Source organism: Jaculus jaculus, chromosome 11 (genome assembly GCF_020740685.1).
Source record: "Jaculus jaculus isolate mJacJac1 chromosome 11, mJacJac1.mat.Y.cur, whole genome shotgun sequence".
Taxonomy (NCBI): domain Eukaryota; kingdom Metazoa; phylum Chordata; class Mammalia; order Rodentia; family Dipodidae; genus Jaculus; species Jaculus jaculus.
Genome location: NC_059112.1, coordinates 77,579,982 through 77,600,441, shown reverse-complemented (window position 1 = coordinate 77,600,441; position 20,460 = coordinate 77,579,982). Strand labels below are relative to the sequence as shown.

At 36.8% G+C, this 20,460-nt stretch overlaps 1 protein-coding gene across 1 annotated transcript in view; it reads left to right on the top strand.

Annotated features, from left to right (window-relative positions):
- The window catches only part of Wdr49 (WD repeat domain 49), a 200,574-nt gene that overhangs the window by 115,159 nt on the left and 64,955 nt on the right, over window positions 1-20,460 (top strand). The window contains exons 9-10 of the mRNA XM_004652370.2: window positions 8,230-8,345; window positions 17,925-18,055. Coding sequence (XP_004652427.2) covers window positions 8,230-8,345; window positions 17,925-18,055 — 247 coding nt within the window. The remainder of the gene's footprint in view (window positions 1-8,229; window positions 8,346-17,924; window positions 18,056-20,460) is intronic.

Genomic DNA, 20,460 nt, shown 5'->3' with positions numbered 1-20,460 from the left:
GAAACATACTGCCAACTTGACCTGTGCCCATGACTTAAGCAATGCTACTTCCTAGGCCTTAGCTCTAACTGACAAAGACTTAAAAATTCACCATCTTTTTAAAAGCATCTGTTTTTGAAAAATTCCATAACTATGACCATAATCCCTTTTAACCACCCTATTCCTCCCACCCAAATTCACTTTCCACTGAATTCCTTCTCTTTCAAATTAGTCTGTTCTATTTTGATGTCATTGTTTATTATCTCTTCCTATTATGCTGGTCTTGTGTAGCTAGTGTCAGCCACTGTGAAGTCATGAATATCAAGCCTCTTTGTGTGTCAAAGACAGTATTGTAAGAATGCTTCCCTTCCTTTGGGTCTTATATTCTTTCAGCTACTTTTCCACAATGGTCTCTGAGTCTTGATGGATGTGATAGAGATATCTCAATTAGTGCTGACACTCCTCTGTCAATTCTCAGCATTATGGTGAGTTTTCAGTCAGCCCAGCAGTCATCACTATATGAAAACAGAAGCTTCTCCAACCTAAACTGAAAGTAGCATTATTATATGGAGATAAACATAAGTATTTAGAATGCAGTTTGGGGGGCATAATGTATGCCTTTAGCCACACAGTCATAGTAATTTTCCAACTAAGGCTCATGATGTCCCTTGGCTTAGGCTTTTGATTAGGTTTTCAGTACCAGACATAAATTCCCTCCTTTGGAGCAGGCCTCCAGTCCAATCAGAGAGCAGTTGGTTTCCACCATAACAGATATGCCACTGTTGTGACAGTTGTACCCTGCTGCTTTCCTGAAAGTATGCATCAGTGCTACCAGCTTGCTGGTAGAATCTTTAGGGTCTCTTATATATAGAATCATATCTGAAAATGGTGCTTTGACTTCTTCTTTTCCCATTTATATCCTTTGTCTTTGTTTCTCTTATCTTTATTACTATAGCTAAGACTTCCAGTACTATATTAAATAAAAGGGGAATGTGGAATACCTTGTTTTGTTCCTGATTTTAGTGGAAACGATTCAAGTTTCCCCATTTAGCATATGGTTGGCTATATGTTTGTCATTAATAACCTTTATTATGTTGAGATATGTTTCTTCTGTTTCCACTTTTAGGACTTTGTATCACCAAGATATGGTGGATTTTGTCAAATGCCTTTTCTGTATCTATTGAAATGATCATATGATTTTTGTCTTCCAGTCCATTTTTATGGTGTATTATGCATATCAATTTGCATATTGTAGAATACCCATGAATCTCTGGAATAAAGCCTACCTGATCAGGGCAAAAGATCTTTTTGATATATTCCTGCATTTTGTTTGCCAATATTTTATTGAAAATTTTTGCATGCATCTATGTTCTTGAGGGAGGTTGGTTTGTAATTTTCTTTTTTTTAAAATTTTTATTTATTTATTTGAGAGTGACAGACACAGAGAGAAAGACAGATAGAGGGAGAGAGAGAGAATGGGCACGCCAGGGCTTCCAGCCTCTGCAAACGAACTCCAGATGCGTGCGCCCCCTTGTGCATCTGGCTAACGTGGGACCTGGGGAACCAAGCCTCGAACCGGGGTCCATAGGCTTCACAGGCAAGCACTTAACCGCTACGCCATCTCTCCAGCCCTGTAATTTTCTTTTTGTTGTTGTTATTATATCTTTGTCTGGTTTCAGAATCAGCGTAAAACTGGCTTTTTAATGAAAAAGTTTGAGAAGCATTGGTGTTCTGTGAAGGTCTGGTAGAATTTTCCAGTGAATCCATCTGGGCTTGGATGCTTTTTAGTAAGGAGTTTTTTTTTGTTTTTTGTTTTTTGTTTTTTTTTTTTAAATGACTGCTTTGGTATCATTGCTTGTTATAGGTTGGTTTAAATGGTTTATCTAATCTTGTTTTAACTTTGGTAGGTCATATATTTCTGGAAATTCATCCATTTCTTTCAGCTTTTCAAATTTAGTTGAGCATATATTTTTAAGACATATTCTTGTGATTTTTTGAATTTCATTAGTATCTGTTGTAATGGTGCCTTTTCATCTCTAGTTTTACTAGTTTGTATCTCTTCTCTCTTTCGTTTGGTCAGTTTTCCTAAGGGTTTAACAATTTTGTTTATCTTTTCAAAGAATCATCTCTTGGTTTTACTTATTCTTTGTACTGCTTTTATTGTTTCTATTGCTTAATTCCTGCCCTGATTTTTATTCTTTCTTTCCATCTACTGATGTTTGGTTTGCTTTTGTTCTTTTGCTAAGGCCTTATTGTATAGCATTAAGTTGTTTACATGTGATCTTTTTTAATTCCTTAACATAGGTACTTAAAGGTATAAATTGCCCTCATAGGACTGTCTTCCTTGTACATTGTGTTTTTATTATCATTTGATTCTATGATTGTTTCATGATCTATTCATTGTTCAGTAATGTATCATCTAATTTCCATGAGTTTGTGTATGTTTTATAGTCTATCTTGCTGTTGCTTTGTGATCAGAAAGAGTACAAGTAGTTATTTGTTTTCCTATATTTGTTAAGTTTTGCTTTGTGTCCTAAACTGTAGTCTATTTTAGAGCAAGTTCCATGTGCTGCTAAAAATAACATATATTCTGCATCACTTGAATAGAATGTTCTGTAGATATCTGTTAGGTTCATTTGTTCTATGACTTTATTTAATCAAGAAGTATATTTTTTGCAAGATGGCCTATCAATGGGTGAGAATGGGATAGTGAAGTCACCTACAACTATTATGCTTTGGGTTAACTGTGGCTTTGCATCTAGTAGTGTTTACTTAATGAAATTGGATGTACCCACATTTAGTGCATGATGTTAAGAATTGCAATGTCTTCTTGTTGGATTATTCCTTTAATCAATATAAAATGATCTTCTTTATCTCCTATAATGTTGGTTTGAAGTTTGTCCTATCAAATATTCAAACAGCAACACCCAATTGTTTCCTAGGCCCATTTTCCATCCTTTTACCATAAGATACTATCTGTCTTTTATGGAAAGAAGAGTTTCTTGGAGACAAAAAAAAGGATCCTGCCTTTTAATCAAGTCTCTGTGTGGAGGTTTGATTCAGGTGTCCCCCATAAACTTAGGTGTTCTAAAGGTTAGGTTTCCCAGCTGATGGCAATTGGAAATTAAAGCCTCCTGGAGGAGTGTATTATTGGGGGCAGGCTTATGGGTATTATAGCCAGTTTCCCCTTGTCAGCATGTCAAACACTTTTTGCTTTTTTCCACCTCATGTTGGCCAGGGGGTGATGTCCATCCTCTGCTCATGTGATCATTTCCCCCTGCCATGGTGGAGCTTACCCTGTAAGCCAAAATAACTTCTTTTTTACCAAAAGCTGATCTTTGTTGGGTGATTTCTACCAGCAATGTGAACCTGACTGCAACACTCTAAGTCAGTATTTTTTGTTTGGGTCATTGAGACCATTGATATTAAGAATTATTATTGAAAGGTATGCAATTATGCCAGTCATTCTTTTTGGTTTTGTAGTTCATGCTGTTTTTCTGTTCCTCTCTTGCACTAGCTATTATTTGAGAATCCCTCCCCACCCCATGGTCTCATGTATGATCTTCTTTTCTTCAGACTGAAGTGTCCCTTCAAGTATTTTCTGTAGAGCTGACTTAGTGAGCATGTATTCTGTTATATTGTTTTTATCATGGAAAGTTTTTCCTTCTCTTTCAATTATGATGGATAGCTTTGCTGGATATAATAGTCTGGGTTGATTCTTGTTATATTTCAGAACTTGGACTTGTAAAGTTTGTGTTGAGTAATCTGCTGTTATCCTGATGTGCTTGTCTTTATAGGTGGCTAGGTGTTTTTTCTCTGAATAATTTCAATATATTTCCTTTGGTCTGTGTGTTTAGTGATTTACTTATAATATGGCAAGGACAGGTTCTTTTCTGGTCTTGTCTCTTTGGTGTTCTAAATGTCTGCTTTATCTGTACTGGTCCCTCCTTTCTTATTTCTGGGAAATTTTCTTCTATGATTTTGTTAACAGTACTTGCTATGCCTTTAGATTTAAATTATTCTCCTTCTACTATACACTGAATTCTTAAGTTTGATCTCTTCTTAGTGCCATAGTGTCTTAAAATTCCCACTCATACCTTCTCAATTTGTCTTTCTCTTTGTTGGAATGTTCTAGATCTGCTACCTTGTCTTCAAGCTCAGATATTTTGTCTTCTCCATGATCCATTCTAGTGGTGAGACTTTCTACAGGTTTTTTTTTTTTTTTTTAATTTGGCTCACTGTGTTTTACATTTCTAGCATTTCTGATTGGTATTCCTTCAGTATTTCTATTTCCTTGCTTTTATCTTATATCAACATCCTTATTTTGTTAAGTTGATTTTCTGTGTTCTCTTGGGATTTCTTCAGGAGTTTGTTCTTACCTTTGATTTCATCTTTGATTCCTTTGACCATTTTTATTGAATTCTCTTTCTAGTATTTCATCTAATTCAGTCTCACCAGAGATCATTACTATTGGATTTATAATTTTTTGGAGGAACCATATTTACCTGGTATTTTGTGTTTCTAGTATTATTGCACAGAGACTGTTGTGTCTTGAACTATTTCCATACTTTGTTTTCTAGTTGTCAGTGTATTCTTAGACTATAGACCAAATATCTTCAGGGTAGGAGCTCATTATACAATAAATAGTTTCTATATTATTCTCAGTGTAATGGCAGAAGTGATCTAAACTTTTGAATATGTCTGCCATCTAAATTTTCTAGTAGCAAATTAACACTATTGCTTTTGACTTCAATAATTGCTGGTGAGTAAATGAACTAGGTTTGTAGATGTATGCTAAGTTTTGGGAGCAGCATAGCAGAAGTAGTTTGAAGATAAGTATATATGTTGAAACTGATGGAGCTGGCACATGTATCTTTGTGAGGGAAGTTGGGTTCTGTTAGTTTCTACAGATTTTAGAGGCTGTTGGAACTATTGAAAGTTGTAGTTATGGATAATAAAGTAGAAGGGGTGAGGTATAGAGAATATGGAAAATTAGAAATAGAAGGAAAAAAAACCACTTTATTCTCAGAAAGAGTAGCAAAAATATTTTAATAGTAGTCTGGGTGGAGAAAAATACTGAACTAACCTTAAATCCAACTGAGCAATATACAAATGCAAACAAAACTAACATGGAGTATTTATGCAAGAATTGGTACTAAAACAAGCAGATAAACTAACAAGTGTGGGTGTGGTCACTCATTCCTTAATCTCATCATTTGGGAGGCTGAGATTCCTGGGTTGCAGTGGGGCCCAGTTCAGCCTTGGTCAGAGTAAGACCCTTTTGCAGTAACTTTTTGTGTTACCTATGCGAGTTTGTAGCTGGTTTCCTCCCTGGTGCACTCTGGGCTCAGCTTAGGTTAGGTTGGTCTGCTCTTCAGCTCAGCTGTGCTGGATGCTGCATGGCTAGGGGTGGCTCTGATCCCTTGGAGACCTTAGATCTCCTTTGGTTCCCAGTGCTGTCAACTGGGGTAGGGGAGGCTATCGAGAACTTCTGAGTTGTTCTGGAGTTGCACAGCTGGTCTCTATTGTCTTCTTCAGAATTTTTCATCTTGCAAGGCCAGCGAGAGTGGGAGAATTCCTTCTAGCTCTGTTCTTGTTGGTTCGGGCAGGGCCTGGTGAGCAAAAGCTCTTCCTCAAGGTCACTGGCTGCAACTTGATAATTCTTAGTGTTCTGTCATTTTTTTTTTTTTTTTTTTTTTCTGGTGGTAGGCACTCTGGGGGAAGACTGGCCTCAAACATTATGGCGATCCTCTTACCTCATCCTTCCCAGTGCCTGGACTAAAATGTGAGCCACCATACATAGCAAATAATGGACCTATTGGGTCTGTGTCCACACTCCATTGTCTCAGAAGTAGATTAGAAACATAGATGCTCTCTTTGGACTGGTCTGATATATTCTGTCAATCATTAGAAGATGGAAAGTCGAGCACATGAAAAGTATGCTTCAGGCCCTATGTTACATGTTTACACCTTCAAACAACTTTGAAGATTAAAGTTCTTATATCACAAAGAACCCTTCGTTTAGCCAAAGACTAGAGAGAGCTTGAAGCTGGAGAGCATAATCTTTGACTATAGGATTCTGACCTCATTCCTAAGTCCAGTTATGGGTTCCTTTATACTGAGTGGATCTCTTAGCTAGTCAGAAAGCTACTGGTTATGCACCTAGGCTGTGTGCCATTATTGTACTGGCGTGTACATCCTGCCAAGGTGTTTGTTTCTGAGTAGCTTAGACCTCTGGGTTACTCAGACTGTTGCTGGCCACTTTCCTCCAGTAGCTCATGTAATGTTTTCCAGCACTAGACAGTTGTCTGGGGACTGGCTCCAAGAATATAACAGACTCCAAAGTGTTTCTGTTTCATAGATTTTATTTTTTAAAAATATGCACAAACTTACAATCTCTGAATCAACTAGTGTTAGCAAGATGAATGGAAATAGAACTAGAATCTGATATGCTTCTCTGCATAGGACAAATAAGATACGATTTCCTATCAAACTCAGTATTACACACACTTCTGGTCACTGAATCATTTATGGTTAGCCTTTTCTCACAAAAGCGATTCTTTGGTTGATTTACACAAAGATACCAATTGAGTGTTTATGACTCAATTCAATACTAAATCTGTTGACCTAGATACTAGGTTAGAACCCACAGATCAAGGGTCCAGTCACACTCAACAGCTCCTTAATTGTGATACTAATAGCATGTACAAATTGTGACTTGTGCTTCTGACCCATGTCAGAATCATGGAGTTTGCTATGATCCCTCCTTGTGTTCCACTGATTGGCTGGAGAAACTCACAAAACTGAGGGAAGCATTTCATTCCAATCACTCTGTTCAAAGGATATAGTTGAGTAGCCAGATGGAAAAGGAACCCAAGGCAAGGCATGTAGGCAGGAATATCAGGCTTCCATACTCCCTTAGGGACATGGGAGATTAGATTCTCCAGGCCCATCCACATGTTCAGCTGTTTGGACACTCTCTGATCCTAGTCTTATTGTTTTTTAATGGGAGTAACATTATATGAATATGCTTTACTGTCGCTAGTCATTGGCAATTCAATCAGTTTCCAGTTCCTTTCCCTCAGAGATTGGTATACTATCAGCTTCAACCTCCTTTTAGCTTGGTTTGTTTTGTAATCAGCCCCTACCTTGAAACTAAATGAGGGCTTCTGATCAACAATCATCTCATTAATAAGACTCCCTTGTCACTCCAGGTATGTCAAGAGTTTTACTTTCACAGAAGTAATAATCATAATGTCTAAATTCAAATATGTTTTTCATTATTAAATGACCTACTAGAATAACATCTCAGGGATGGAGAGATGGCATAGTAGTTAGGATGCTTGCCTGCAAAGCCAAAAGACCCAGAGTTGTTTTCCCAGGACCCACATAAGCCAGATGCACAAGGTGACACATGTATCTGGAGTTTGTTTCCAGTTGCTTGAGGCCCTGGCATACCCATTCTCTCTCTCTACCTATCTCTCTATAGCTCTCAAAAAGAAAGAAAGAAAGAAAGAAAGAAAGAAAGAAAGAAAGAAAGAAAGAAAGAAAGAAAGAAAGAAAGAAAGAAGAAATAAAGAAAGGAAGGAAGAAAGGAAGGAAGGAAGGAAGGAAGGAAGGAAGGAAGGAAGGAAGGAAGGAAGAAGGAAGGAAGGAAGGAGGGAAGGAAGGAAGGAAGGAGACCTCAGAATGTATTTTGGCTCACAGTTTAAGGATGTGGTCCAGCATGGTGGGGAAGGCACGGTGACAGGAGTGTTAGTTGGCTGATCACTTTTCACCTGCAATGAGGAGGTAAAGAGAGGAATGCTAGTATCTCCTGTCCTTTCTTTTTTCATTTAGTACTGGACTTCAGCCTATGGAGTGGTATTGGCCACATTCAGGGTAGGTTTTCCTCCTTAGCTAAATTTCTCTTTATATAGCTTCACAGAGTTGGCCAGCGGTTTATCTCCTAGGTGATTTTAAGTCCCATCCTATTGGCACTCAAGATTAATGTTCACATAATATAAACAGCAATGTTTAAAACACTTATCCTTTTATGCCATTCAATTCAGGGTCTTGTTGTAGCCCAGGATGAACTGAAATTCACTATGTAGTCTCAGGTTGGCCTTGAACTCATGGCAATCCTCCTATCTCAGCCTCCCAAGTGTTGGAAGTAAAGGCATGCACCACCGTGCTTGGCTTGCTACAGTATTTCATGAATTGAAGTCATTTTCATTTCCTGTGTCAACATTCTTAATTTTTCTCTTAAAGGTCTGGGACTTTAATGGATATTGTCATCACACACTAAAGGTTGGGCAAGATGGAGTTGTGGATATTTCACAGATCTTGGTTCTTAAGAAGACAATACTGGTTACAGGTTGGGAGAGGTATGATATGCTTCAGGTAAAATATAGGAAGGTAAAGTGATAAGTCATTTGTTGAATCAAAGTTTAACAGGAGAACATAGGAATCTTGGTGATTCTGATCCACTAACTTCCTGGTAGCCTATGTGAGGAAACTCATTGTTAATGGAGTGTGTTTTGTAAATATTACAAGGCTACATATCTTAAGTATCTTTTTTTACAATTTTTTTTAATTTATTTATTTGACAGTGACAGATATAGAGAGAAAGAGGGAGAGAGAGAGAGAGAGAGAGAGAGAGAGAGAGAGAGAGAGAGAGAGAGAGAAAATGGGTGTGCCAGGGCCTCCAGCCACTGCAAACGAACTCCAGACACGTGCGCCCCCTTGTGCATCTGGCTAATGTGGGTCCTTAGGCTTCACAGGCAAGTGCTTAACCGCTAAGCCATCTCTCCAGCCCTATCTTAAGTATCTTTGAGAAGCATTCAGGACTTTGGTAATCTGAATCTGTTCCTTTAAAACTTCATATCAAGATGTAATATTAGTTCTTGAGTCCATGTTGCAACTTCTTGGCATGTAAATTGCCACACTCTGATTACCAAGGAAACTGTCTTGTCTGTTGCATGTCTACTTGCTGTGCTGAAGGGAAATGACCCCTGACTTTGGTACTAGCCTCTCCTACACATCTTTGCAGAAAAGTACCTTCCTGAGCACATTCTCTTTCCAAAGTAGTGCCTCTTCCACCTAATTATTAGGAAAATTATTTTTATTCCTTTTTTTGCAGAGAGAACAAAGGGTTCATAAATTGGACTTTTGCTATGGCATTGTTTAAGCTCCAGAGAAACAAACTGTGCTATATTTTGAGAAGTTATTGTTAATAAAATCAATTATTACAAAATTTTGTTGTAATAATAATTGGCCCAACATTATTCATTATAAAATAACAATTTTAAAGGGCTGTATCTAGGATTTAGTCATATTTTGTAAGTAAACATTTTTCTTCTCGTGCAATAAGCACATACAGACCAACATAGTGTTTCAAAGGCTTGAAAATTTGGAGTTTGATCATATAGAAAGCAAGTACAGTTTGCAGTATTCCAGTTGATATGTAGAACTCATTTAGTCACCCTGAGCTTCAAAGGACAAGACTTCTCCATATCCCTGGGAACAATCATGATGTATTATCAATTGAACAAATCTCTAGCAGGTGGAGCCCAGAGGTTTCTATAATTAAGTTGTAGTAATTACTAAATTTCAGTCTGTAATACCATAGCAGGATAGTGACATGATATGCAGCTGGTCCAATTTGCATTGCAAACATGACAAAGCAATTTTAAAAAATTAATCAACTTAAGTCAAATTTTGAAAAAAGTCATTTCATTTTTCAGATAGCCATAGTTAAAAGTTAGTGTCTGATATGATTTTTGAATTGCTCATATGACTATTTTTATATTTTTATTTTTAATTAGCAGGAGGGTCTTAAATGGCATTATAACATTTTCAAACACAATTTACTTTAATTGAGTGTCCTTCCATTTCTGCTCTCCTTCATTCTGTTTCCATGTCACATGAGTCCTTTGGACCTTTCCCCACCTCTTCCTTGCCATCTATTACTCTCTTGGTCATCTTTATTTCTTTTTAAATTTTTATTGGGAAATTAAATATAAACATGTTGTAAGTCAGTTGTATCCCATCATGTTATACTCTTTCGTCCCATTTACCCTGCCCCCATTCTACTGAGGGACCTCCTCAGTGGAGGTATTGATAATTATTGTGGGGTCATGAAGGCACCAGTAGGTTTATCTTGGAAGGACAGTGCCCCCACAGTGCATCATAAAGCAAAATTGAAAATGCAGATGTATCAAGTTACTGACAAGTACTTTAAAGAAACAGCTAGTGATCAGGTAGATGTTTGTAGTGGTTACTTTCCATAATGTCATGGAGGGAGATTTGAAAAACTTGAATGAGAATTAACACTCCTCCCTTCTTTCTTTCTTCTCGTCTTCTTTTCAGTGTTCCTCTGTGTTGTCAGGACTTGGATCCTCTAGTTGGAATTAAAGATTGCATTTAAAAATTCTCAGTTATGAGCGGGAGACGTGTTTTAGCAGTTAAGTTATTTGCCTACAAGGCCAAAGGATCCCCGTTTACAGTATCCCTTCTACCTGCATGGATGCCACAGCCTTTGAATTTGTCATTTCTGCAGCAAAGCCCATGCATCACACCTTACATAGATTCTCTGCACTTTGGCTACAGTGGTTTATTTTAACATTTTTAAATTTATTTATTTATTGAGAAAGAAAGAGAGAGCAAGAGAATGGGCATTAAAGAGCTACTGTAAATGAATTCCAGACACAGGTGTTAGGATGTGTATCTGGCTTATGTGGGTTCTGGAGAATCAAGCCTGGGTCCTTAGACTTCGCAGAGAAGTATATTAACTGCTAAGCTATCTCTCTAATCCAGTGATTTCCTTTATGGTGAGTTCTGTGTTACTACCTTGTTCCAAACGTTTCAGGCAGTCTACAAAATAAATAAAAACTCCCTTTATCCTGGACTTGGTCTTGATTCTCTAGGATCATTTATACACGTTCTTGTGTTAAAACTTTACCCATCATCAGGGTGTTCCCATGCAAGTTATTGTTGCATATCTCATGTCTTTAGTTTTCCTTCTTACCAAGAAAATCCATGTTTAGTTTAAAAACATGACTAATCTGGGCATTTTGGCACATCCCTTTAACCCAAGCACTGGCATCCCAGTTGGTAAAGGTAGGAGGATCACTGTGAGTTCAAGGCCACCCTGAGACTATATAGTGAATTCAAGGTCAGCCTGGGCTACAGAGAGACACTACCTCAAAAAAATGTGATTAATATTTATTTCTATTCCACGCCTTATCCAGATGTCTTCTCCACTAGGAATTTCTGTTTAAGTCCTAGAATGGGCAGAGATGATTGAAATATGACTTTGTCTTTGTGCACTCCAGCCTTTTGAAATACAGTTGTATATACATACATACATACATCAATATATAATCTCAATTTCTATATATATTCCATTTAAATATATCTGTATGCTATAATTATTGCTATTATATATTTCTAAGTTACATATTTGTATGTATTCCTAAGTCTCATTCTTATTAGCTGCTCAAAGATTTTTTTATTAAATGAGTTAATCAATGACATTGAATAATAAATAAACTGATCCACATTCCTTGTAGGAAGCAAAAAGCATAAATAGTAATATTTACTTTATCTTCAGAAAAAAAAGCAGGAGGCAAGGTGTTTTCTTTCTTCCTCATAAAGAAAATATTGAAGCCTATAGATATGAGTGGAATAGCTCAGGTTACATAGCTAGTGGGCCACTGAACCCATGTTGGGTCTACATGCAGTCTTTCCTTCACACTTGAGTGGACTAGTTGCATGTGGAACCATAAAATTATAGTTAAGCAACTACACACACACACACACACACAGAGAAATGATTAATGTGGCTGGGGAGATGGTGCAATAGTTAAAGGTATTTTCTTACAAAACATGCCATCCTGAGTTCAATTCCCAAGCCACCCACATAAAGCTGGATGAAAGTTTGTTTGCAGTGGCAAGAGACCCTGGCATTCTGCTCTCCAGCTACAAATACATGAATAAATTTTTAAAAGAGTGATTGAGAAAGGTGATTATTTTAATAAAACTAATGAATCAGTTGTATGTGCATGAAGAAAGATCCAAACATGTTTTCAAATTAACAATACTCCAGATAGCTTAGCATATATTTTTTCCTATAAATATTTAAAAAACTGCTCCCAGATGGTAGTCACTGAGTTGGGAGCTATAGCAGGTTGAATGTGAAGGGTCGAGATTTCTACTTTCCATGACACCACAACTTATTTAGAAAGTCAATACAGACATGACAGTATAAGGTAAGTGCCATTATACAATGGTCTTCACCACGATGAATTAGAGAGCCCACAGTGAAACCTGATCAATCATGTCCACAGAATCTGTCCAAAAAACACCCAAAGGTAGAACTACTAGAAATATATTTCTTATTATTTTAAGTAAAATATACTAAGAGGCAAACTTGCAAATTGATATTAAAGTCAATTAAAAAATACTTTCTTGAATATTTGTGCTAGTAAAATTAAATGAAATGATGAAAACTTATGATTATGTATAGTAACTCAACTAATATTCGCAATGGTTTAAGACTTTAAATTGTTCTAAAGTTCCGTGATTATATAGTTACAACTCACTAAAATAGATACAGTCTCCTCACTTTATTTCTATTGTTGTCAAAAGGAACGTTGTGCCCCACCCCCATTTACCTAGTAATAACTGACAAAGGACTATTGCATATGGTTATGGAATATGGTATACAAGGTTATTCTTTGGTATTTATATACATGATGAAATGATTAAAGTCAATTAACATATCTAGGATCATATATAGATATCTGATTTTAAATAGCAAACCTTCACTTGTAAGGATTCTATCTCTTTGAAATTTTAAACATACATAAGTACTAAAAAGAGACAATTTCATATAATTTGAAATAATTTTGAAAACATCGATGGTCCATTAATCATGGAGCTCTGTAAAAAGTAGTTTATTTTTTAAATATTTACTTTTATTTATTTGTGGTGCAGGAGAGAGAGAGAGAGAGAGAGAGAGAGAGAGAGAGAGAGAGAGAGAGAGAGAGAGAGAGAGAATGGGCACACGAGTCTCTAGATACTGCAAATGAACTCCAGATGAATGTGACACCATGTTCATCTAGTTTCAGGGGTTCTTGTGACTTGAACCTGGGTATTTATACTTCACAGGCAAGTGTCTTAACTGCTAACCCATCTCTTCAGCCCCCAGAGTAGTTTCTTAATAAGTATTTGTTGATAAAATGTGGTCTTCCTACAAGCATCAGCCTTCAAGTGCACAGGTAGAATCTCTGCATAGTGTCAGGTGGTAAGGGAATTCACCTTGGGCCTAATTTGATTTTCAGAAGTGTTTTCTAAATGAAATGACCTTACAGGTTTGAAGTTACCCAGGGGAAAAGAAACTTATCTATGACATGATACTAAATTCTTAATAATTTCCTTACTTAAGGAAGGATAACCCCATATGGCTCAATTAATTTCTATTGTTAGGATCATAATCAGAGTGAAAAGTTGTGAGATTTCGATTTATTTTAAATTGGACACATTGAAACTAAGGAGAGGATAAGTATATTTGAAATTCTCACAAATAGATTTTGTATTTATTTTAATATGTAAAGTTTGACTTCATAAATTTTAAGAAGAGAAAATAAGTAAAAATAAATTGCTCAGGAATGAATTCTATGTCTCCGAGATATGTGTTATTAGCCCCCAAAGCAATGAATCTAAGGAAAAGTATTAAATAAGCGTAAGATAACTGGACCAACAACACATGAACGCTTACCCTCTGAGGGAACAAACCATTGACTGTGTTCTTGTGCTCTTCCCATAGTTTTCGTCTAAAGTTATTCTTAGAGGAAGGAAAATAGGGAAAGAGTGCGTTTGAGGCACTGGCCCCAATCCCTAGCATTGAAGCAAAACAAAACACTATTTTCATAACTAATTCATCCTAGAAAACCTGGTTATGGATAAATTGACTTTGCTCTCATAGACTCCATCACCATGTCTAAATACTGGATCAGGATCACACAAGGACTCAGAGCACGACCTTCAGTTTCCCTGTGTGTTGGGAAATGGAACTAGGAAATCCCTTCAGATGATAGAAGAACGTGTCTCTGACCGCAACAGTGGCCTTCAAACTGGCTGATTCTGGACTTTAATTTTACTTATGGCAAAAGTGCAAACTTAAAAAAAAAGTTGACTTTGAAATGGATAAAATGAGAACTACAGTATGTTCTTTAAATTATTTTAAGGAAGCTGTCATTTCACATCAAAGTATCATGTTAAGCTTAAAGGGAAAGGTGGCAGGTAATTAGATTTTAGCACTTTGACATACAAGGTCAAATATCAGAAGGGCTACTTTTTGGATCATATTATGAAAAGTACTTTGTGCCTTGGGTGGCATTCTATGAATATATTTATATCTATTTAACGTGGGTATATTGGCAAAAAGACATTTTAGATGTTTTAGTTTTAGATGAGAGATATTAGATGTAAGATTGATATGTTTTTCTCTCACTCCCATACTACTCTTCTAGAAGGTAATTTTTTTTCCAGCCAAACTTATCAATATGAAGAGAATATTATACATATATTGCTACTGTGAGATTAAACTGATTATTAATTTTAGAACTTTGAATTACTTTATCTTTTGAAACCCCAGTTAATAGCATATTAAAATTAACTACTCATTTAAAAATAGAAGAATAAATCTTACAATTGTTTAGCAAATACATAATCAGTGGCTATTATATATTAACCATTCTGCTAGGCATTGATGATGTTTTCCTAGTACAGTAGAAGAGACAGAAAATAGAGAACACTATGTAATACAGTAATAAAAGCTACAAAGACACATGAACCACAGTGAGGGGCAAGAGACCTAAGGAGAGGATCTTGAGGGAGGATAAATGAAGATTTTCCCAAGGAGGTAACATCTAAGCAGATTGCTTTTCCTCACCCATTTCACATATTTTCATTAATTAATTAATATATGTAGGTCTGGTTGCAGGTTTCTTAGAGCTTCTAATGTAATTAAGGAACTGCAAGATAAAAATATTAACAGTTGTAAGTAAGTGAAATTTGATTGATTAACAGATCAAAAGATGGACTTATTCCTTCACATGCTAGCTCTTCTGGTAGCCTTCTAGAATAAGATTGGCCTAAGAGTGTGTGAATAGATCCATAGGGGGCTGCCTGGGAAAGGACACTTTCACAAAAGACTATAGCACAAATGGGAAGGAACATTCTAAAAATGTAAGTGCTGTTTGAGAACAATAAAAGTAGAGCTTGGGCAAGAAGATGTACTTCAATAACTAACTTATCCCTGAATTCTCCTGATGGTTTAGAACAGCTTCTACAAGAGAGAAGTAGATTTGAAACTTTGTATTCTCTCTTTGAAATTTAGATGAATGCTGCATTTGATTATATTTGATTGTATATCTCTCAATAAAAATAGATTTCCCTAAAATAGTACATAAGATTGACACTGTATACCTAGCTTCCTGTAGCTCTGCTCAAAATATTTAGTTGAGTATTCATGTCAAATTTTGAAAAGAAAAAATATCTTGAAAATCAGAGATAAATAGTGCTTGAGAAGTAGATTAAATCTCTATATTATTAGATCTTGGGCTGGGGTGATGACTCAGTGATTGAAAGTGCTTGCTTCTATTCTCAGTACCCAGATAATACCTGAAGCACAAGGTGGCACATGCATCATGGGTTTCTTTGCAGTGGGACTGAGGCCTTGTGGTTCCCATTCTCTTTCTTTCTCCTTCTCCTTGCAAACATATGAATGAAATATTTATTTATTTGACAGAGAAAGAGGGAGAGAGAGACAAAGAGTGAGAGTACTGGAGCGCCAGGTCCTCCAGCCCCTGCAAATGAACTCCAGATGCGTGCACCCTCTTGTGAATCTGGCTAACGTGGGTCCTGGGGAATTGAACCTAGGTCCTTTTGCTTTGCAGGCAAATACCACAACAGCTAAATCATCCCTCCAGCCCCATAAATAAATATTTTAAAAAATCTATATATTATTAGATATTGAAAAACTGTTCTACACATTTGAGTTTTGTCATGTGGTGAATGGAAAAATCTGTGCATGTTTTTTTTTTTTTTTTTCAAGGTAGGGTCTCACTCTGGCTCAGGCTGACCTGGAATTCACTATGTAGTCTCAGGGTGGCCTCGAACTCACGGTGATCCTCCTACCTCTGCCTCCCGAGTGCTGGGATTAAAGGCGTGTGCCACCACGCCCGGCTATGTGCATGTTTTTAAATAGATCATCAGCCTTCTCTTTTGTCTTTCTCTCTCCTGTACCTTGGTGCTTTCCTCTTTCCATGCCTGACCCATCCTTTATGACTCATTTTAGACATCAGAGTTCCAGGAGTCCTCCATGATTTTTTCTCTGGGTTTTCTGGCCATTATTCAGGACTTCCTTAGCATTTACCATATTTTATTTTGGATTTGAGTCATTTTATGCTCATAGTCCTAAACCCATAAGGAGATTTACAGAGAAGTAAGAAGTGCTGTTAAAATAAATGGATTTAAGAGCTCCTGGAATGTAATGGTGATTCTAGTGGTAGTATGTAGAATGCATTAGAGGAGAGTTGACTAGTGGCAATGAAATTGCTTTGGAATCTGTTAATGGTTGTTGAACAGTGAAGTAGGAAGCACTCATCCAGGCTGGCTACTTAAAGTAAAAAGAAAGAAAGAAACAAAGAAAGAAAGAAAGAAAGAAGGAAAGACAGAAAGAGAGATAGAGAGAAAGAAAGAAAGAAAGAAAGAAAGAAAGAAAGAAAGAAAGAAAGAAAGAAAGAAAACTAACATATAACTGATGTAACATGTAAGTATTTGATTTAACTAGAGAAGAGAACAGTACAATGAGGCTGCAGTGGTGGTCTGTGAACCAAATACAGGAAGGAAGGCTGTCATGGACAGGAGAAAGCACATATGAAAACCTGTTACTAGTAAAATGTGGGCAAAAATGGAAACAACTCAAGACTGGCAAAGATTATTTGCTATAACTTGTTGAATAGCCCATCACAGAATGATGATTGAAGCTCATGGTGGTATGTAGGATCTCTGATTTTGCCTATCTGACTGGAAACAAAGAAGGAGGGAACAGTGACAATGAAGAATGTTCTTCTTAAAAGGGTGAGGGAAAGAAAGGCAGGGGGATAGCAATGAGAGAGTAAAAAATGCGGAAGGTAAGAAGAAAAGCAACAAGCACTGAAAATGAGAGTTTCAAGGAGTGGAAGAAAACCACTTCCATGCAACAGTAAGGAGCAACACTGGCAGGACATCTCAGACACCGTTAGAGCAGTGGGAAAGAGAGGCACAATTTCAGGGAAGCGAAGAGAGCAGGGTGCTGAAGACCCAGAGATTTTTGATACAAATGCTCCTTAGAGATGTGGGTGCCTGTGGAAGAAAGGAGAGACATCACAGGTTGGCAACTAGAATTCAAGTCATCAAGTAGAAGCAGAGTGCCATTGATTCTTCCATAATTTAATTTCTACTTTCCTTCCTGCCCCTTCTTCCAGCACCAGATATTTTTTTCTGTACCCTTTCTGATCAGCCCCCATATTCTTCAGCAGGGACAAGAGATGGTTACTTCTCTCAAAACATCACTTCTGTTCAAAATGTATCTGACCTATGTTCCCTTTTCTTTGAGTGGAATTTTCTAAGACTCTTCTACAAATAATAGTTCTTAAAGATGGAATGGACAGCGAAATAGACTCTGTAGCCATGCACGTTTGGGAAGTGCCATGTGAAATGTACACATGTTCAATGACTTCAGAAACATTTATGAACTTCCCCTTTCTGATTTCATTTAAACTACTGACAGTATTTGTTCATAGACTCAGCATGGTCTTTTACACTTCTCAAATTAGACCATTCAAGTAGATAATGGCTACTTAATCTCTGTGCCAATTTTAGATTCACAGCTACATTCTACACCTTTCCTATAGAACTATCACTGTGTTTCGGCCCCAGAACTTCAATCAATTTTTCATCCAGGCTGAAGAATGGAAAGGGGATGTTCATCACCATGATGATATCTTGTGTGCTGCATTTTTACCTCCACAAACTCTTGCTACTGGTAAATTAAGCCTTCACTTGACAGTTCAATGGAGACAGTTTGGTTGGTTTTGGGTCATTTTAAAGGAAACTTTCATCAACTGCAAAGTGAATATATTTCCATAAAAGGGAATCTTTGTACTTAAAATTATTTTCAGTTCTTATTTCTATGGTAACACTGCTGTAGTTAGGATCATCAGCTCCTATGACTGGCTCTGTGCCTTCATCCAGTTCTTCTGTTTTGACACCACATCATATCAAATTATTTAAACTCATATGTGAGTTGTTTAAACTTTCAATAGTAGTTTTCTCTAGCAAGAAATAATTATCTCCATATTTTGGTTTTAAAGTATGGATCACCTGCATAAGGTTCTAACATGGTGGTTCAGGAGAAGCTTATAAGTTAATGCTAACTTTTGTTTTTACTTGCTTATTTTTCAAAAGCAGTATTAGAACTGTTAGATAGGAATCACATGTTTGTGGCACTTTGATCCTTCTTAATGGAAATATTTGTCCTTTTAAATCTGTCACAAAATATATTAATTCATTGTCATATGTATCTGTGATAATGTATTAACCCTTTGCTATAAGTTAACTCAAACAAATAATTATCTTAATTATGTGAAAATGTTTACTCAAGTGCTGTACTCATAAATACTTTTGGAATCATGTGCTGGAAAGATAGTTTAACAGTTAATATGCTTGCCTACAAAACCAAAAGACCCAGGTTCAATTCCTCAGGACACATGTAAGCCAGATGCACAAGGTGATGCATGCATCTGGAGTTCTTTTGCAGTGGCTGGATGCCCTGGCACATCATTCATTCTCTCTTACTCAATCTCTCTCAAATAAATGAAAAAAAGAAGTTTGGATCAGAAGCGACAATAGATACACCAGGAAGAGCTGAATTTGTCTTCTTTACCCAATTTCTGAGTTATTTAAGATGCACTTTCCAAGATAATACCATTTGTATACTGTCCTTCCATAATCTTTACCAATCCAAACTCTTAAAGCTATCCTATTGGCATGTTCTCATATGACATATTAAAGGTATAAAAATTATTGAGACATTTCTGGCCAAAGCAAATGATTTATATATACCAATTATACAATGAAATTTTGAAATCTATATTTTAGCAGCTAGTCTATAAAATTGAACCACAGATATCCAGATATCTTCAACTAAGAGGAATAAAAACTTATAAGAAAAGAATTAGAATTTCTATGGATTATTACTATGTAAGGATTATTAACCTCTCTATAATAAAGGTTCTACTATTGTTTAGGAATTACCTGATTACATTTGGGTAGGGCCAACTCTGAAATTAATTTTCTTTTTGGCCACTGGCACTTAATACCCTTAGGAAGGATCATATTCTGAGGTGAGAAAGTCATCTGTAAATTTGTGTGGCTCACGTTATGAGAGTGTCATAAATATCATTGCATTAATGACCAATTCTTCATTCATTCTCATGCCATGATTTCTATATTAAAGTGCTCAGACAAGCACTTTGCAAGCAAAGTATTTCAGAAGTGTGGCAACAATGGTTACTACATGGACGTCTGAATTCCATTGTCCTTATTGAGTTATATAGGCTCCTTTTTCAAGCATAGTTCAGAGTATAGTTTGCATTTTTCTCATATCCCCAAATCCCAGGGAGGTATCCTACATACATGACTCCCTGATGCAGTCCTTTCTATAGGGAGATTTTTAGGATTAGATCAAGTGCTATTTTACAAAGAATATAGCATTGAATATGAAAATAGCACATACATACATATACACTAAGAGTGCTCTGCAGACTTTTAAAAAGAACTTGTTTTTCTTTTCTTCCATGAATAACCAATGATTTTGATGGTAAGTAACATTTTTTAAGTATATGCATCATCCTTAGCACCACTCTAAAAAATTTTCATTCTTCACAGTGACCAATGAGATATATTTATTAACCCAGTTTTATAGATGAAGAAATTATAGGGACTTCTGGTTAAGATGGTGGCGTAGGTACCACGCCAAAGCAGCCTAGGGGGGAAAAAGACCAAAAAAACTCAGCAAAATACATACTTTTACTAAAAAGTGAGGTGTATAGGAAATTGAAATGGCAGTGGAGAAGTAGAAGAGATCCAGAGCATTCAGAGCCCACACAGGCCAGCAAAAACGGCCCCGGCAGGTCCGCCAAATGCAGTGGTGGAGGTGCACCAGGCTCAGCTTGAGTTGCAGGAAAAGCCAGGTGAAGGGAGCTTCCACTCACACTGGAGCTCTCCGCAAACTCAAGAAACATGAAGGGAGAGCAGCAGTGAACAATGGAGGAGCTTATCACAAGGTAGAAAAACCTGTGGAATAGTGAGAAAACTAGAGCAGCATCGGTTCTCTCCCCTCCCCCACCACCTGTGCCCAGCTCCAGCAAACAGAGCAGTGGTCCCGGG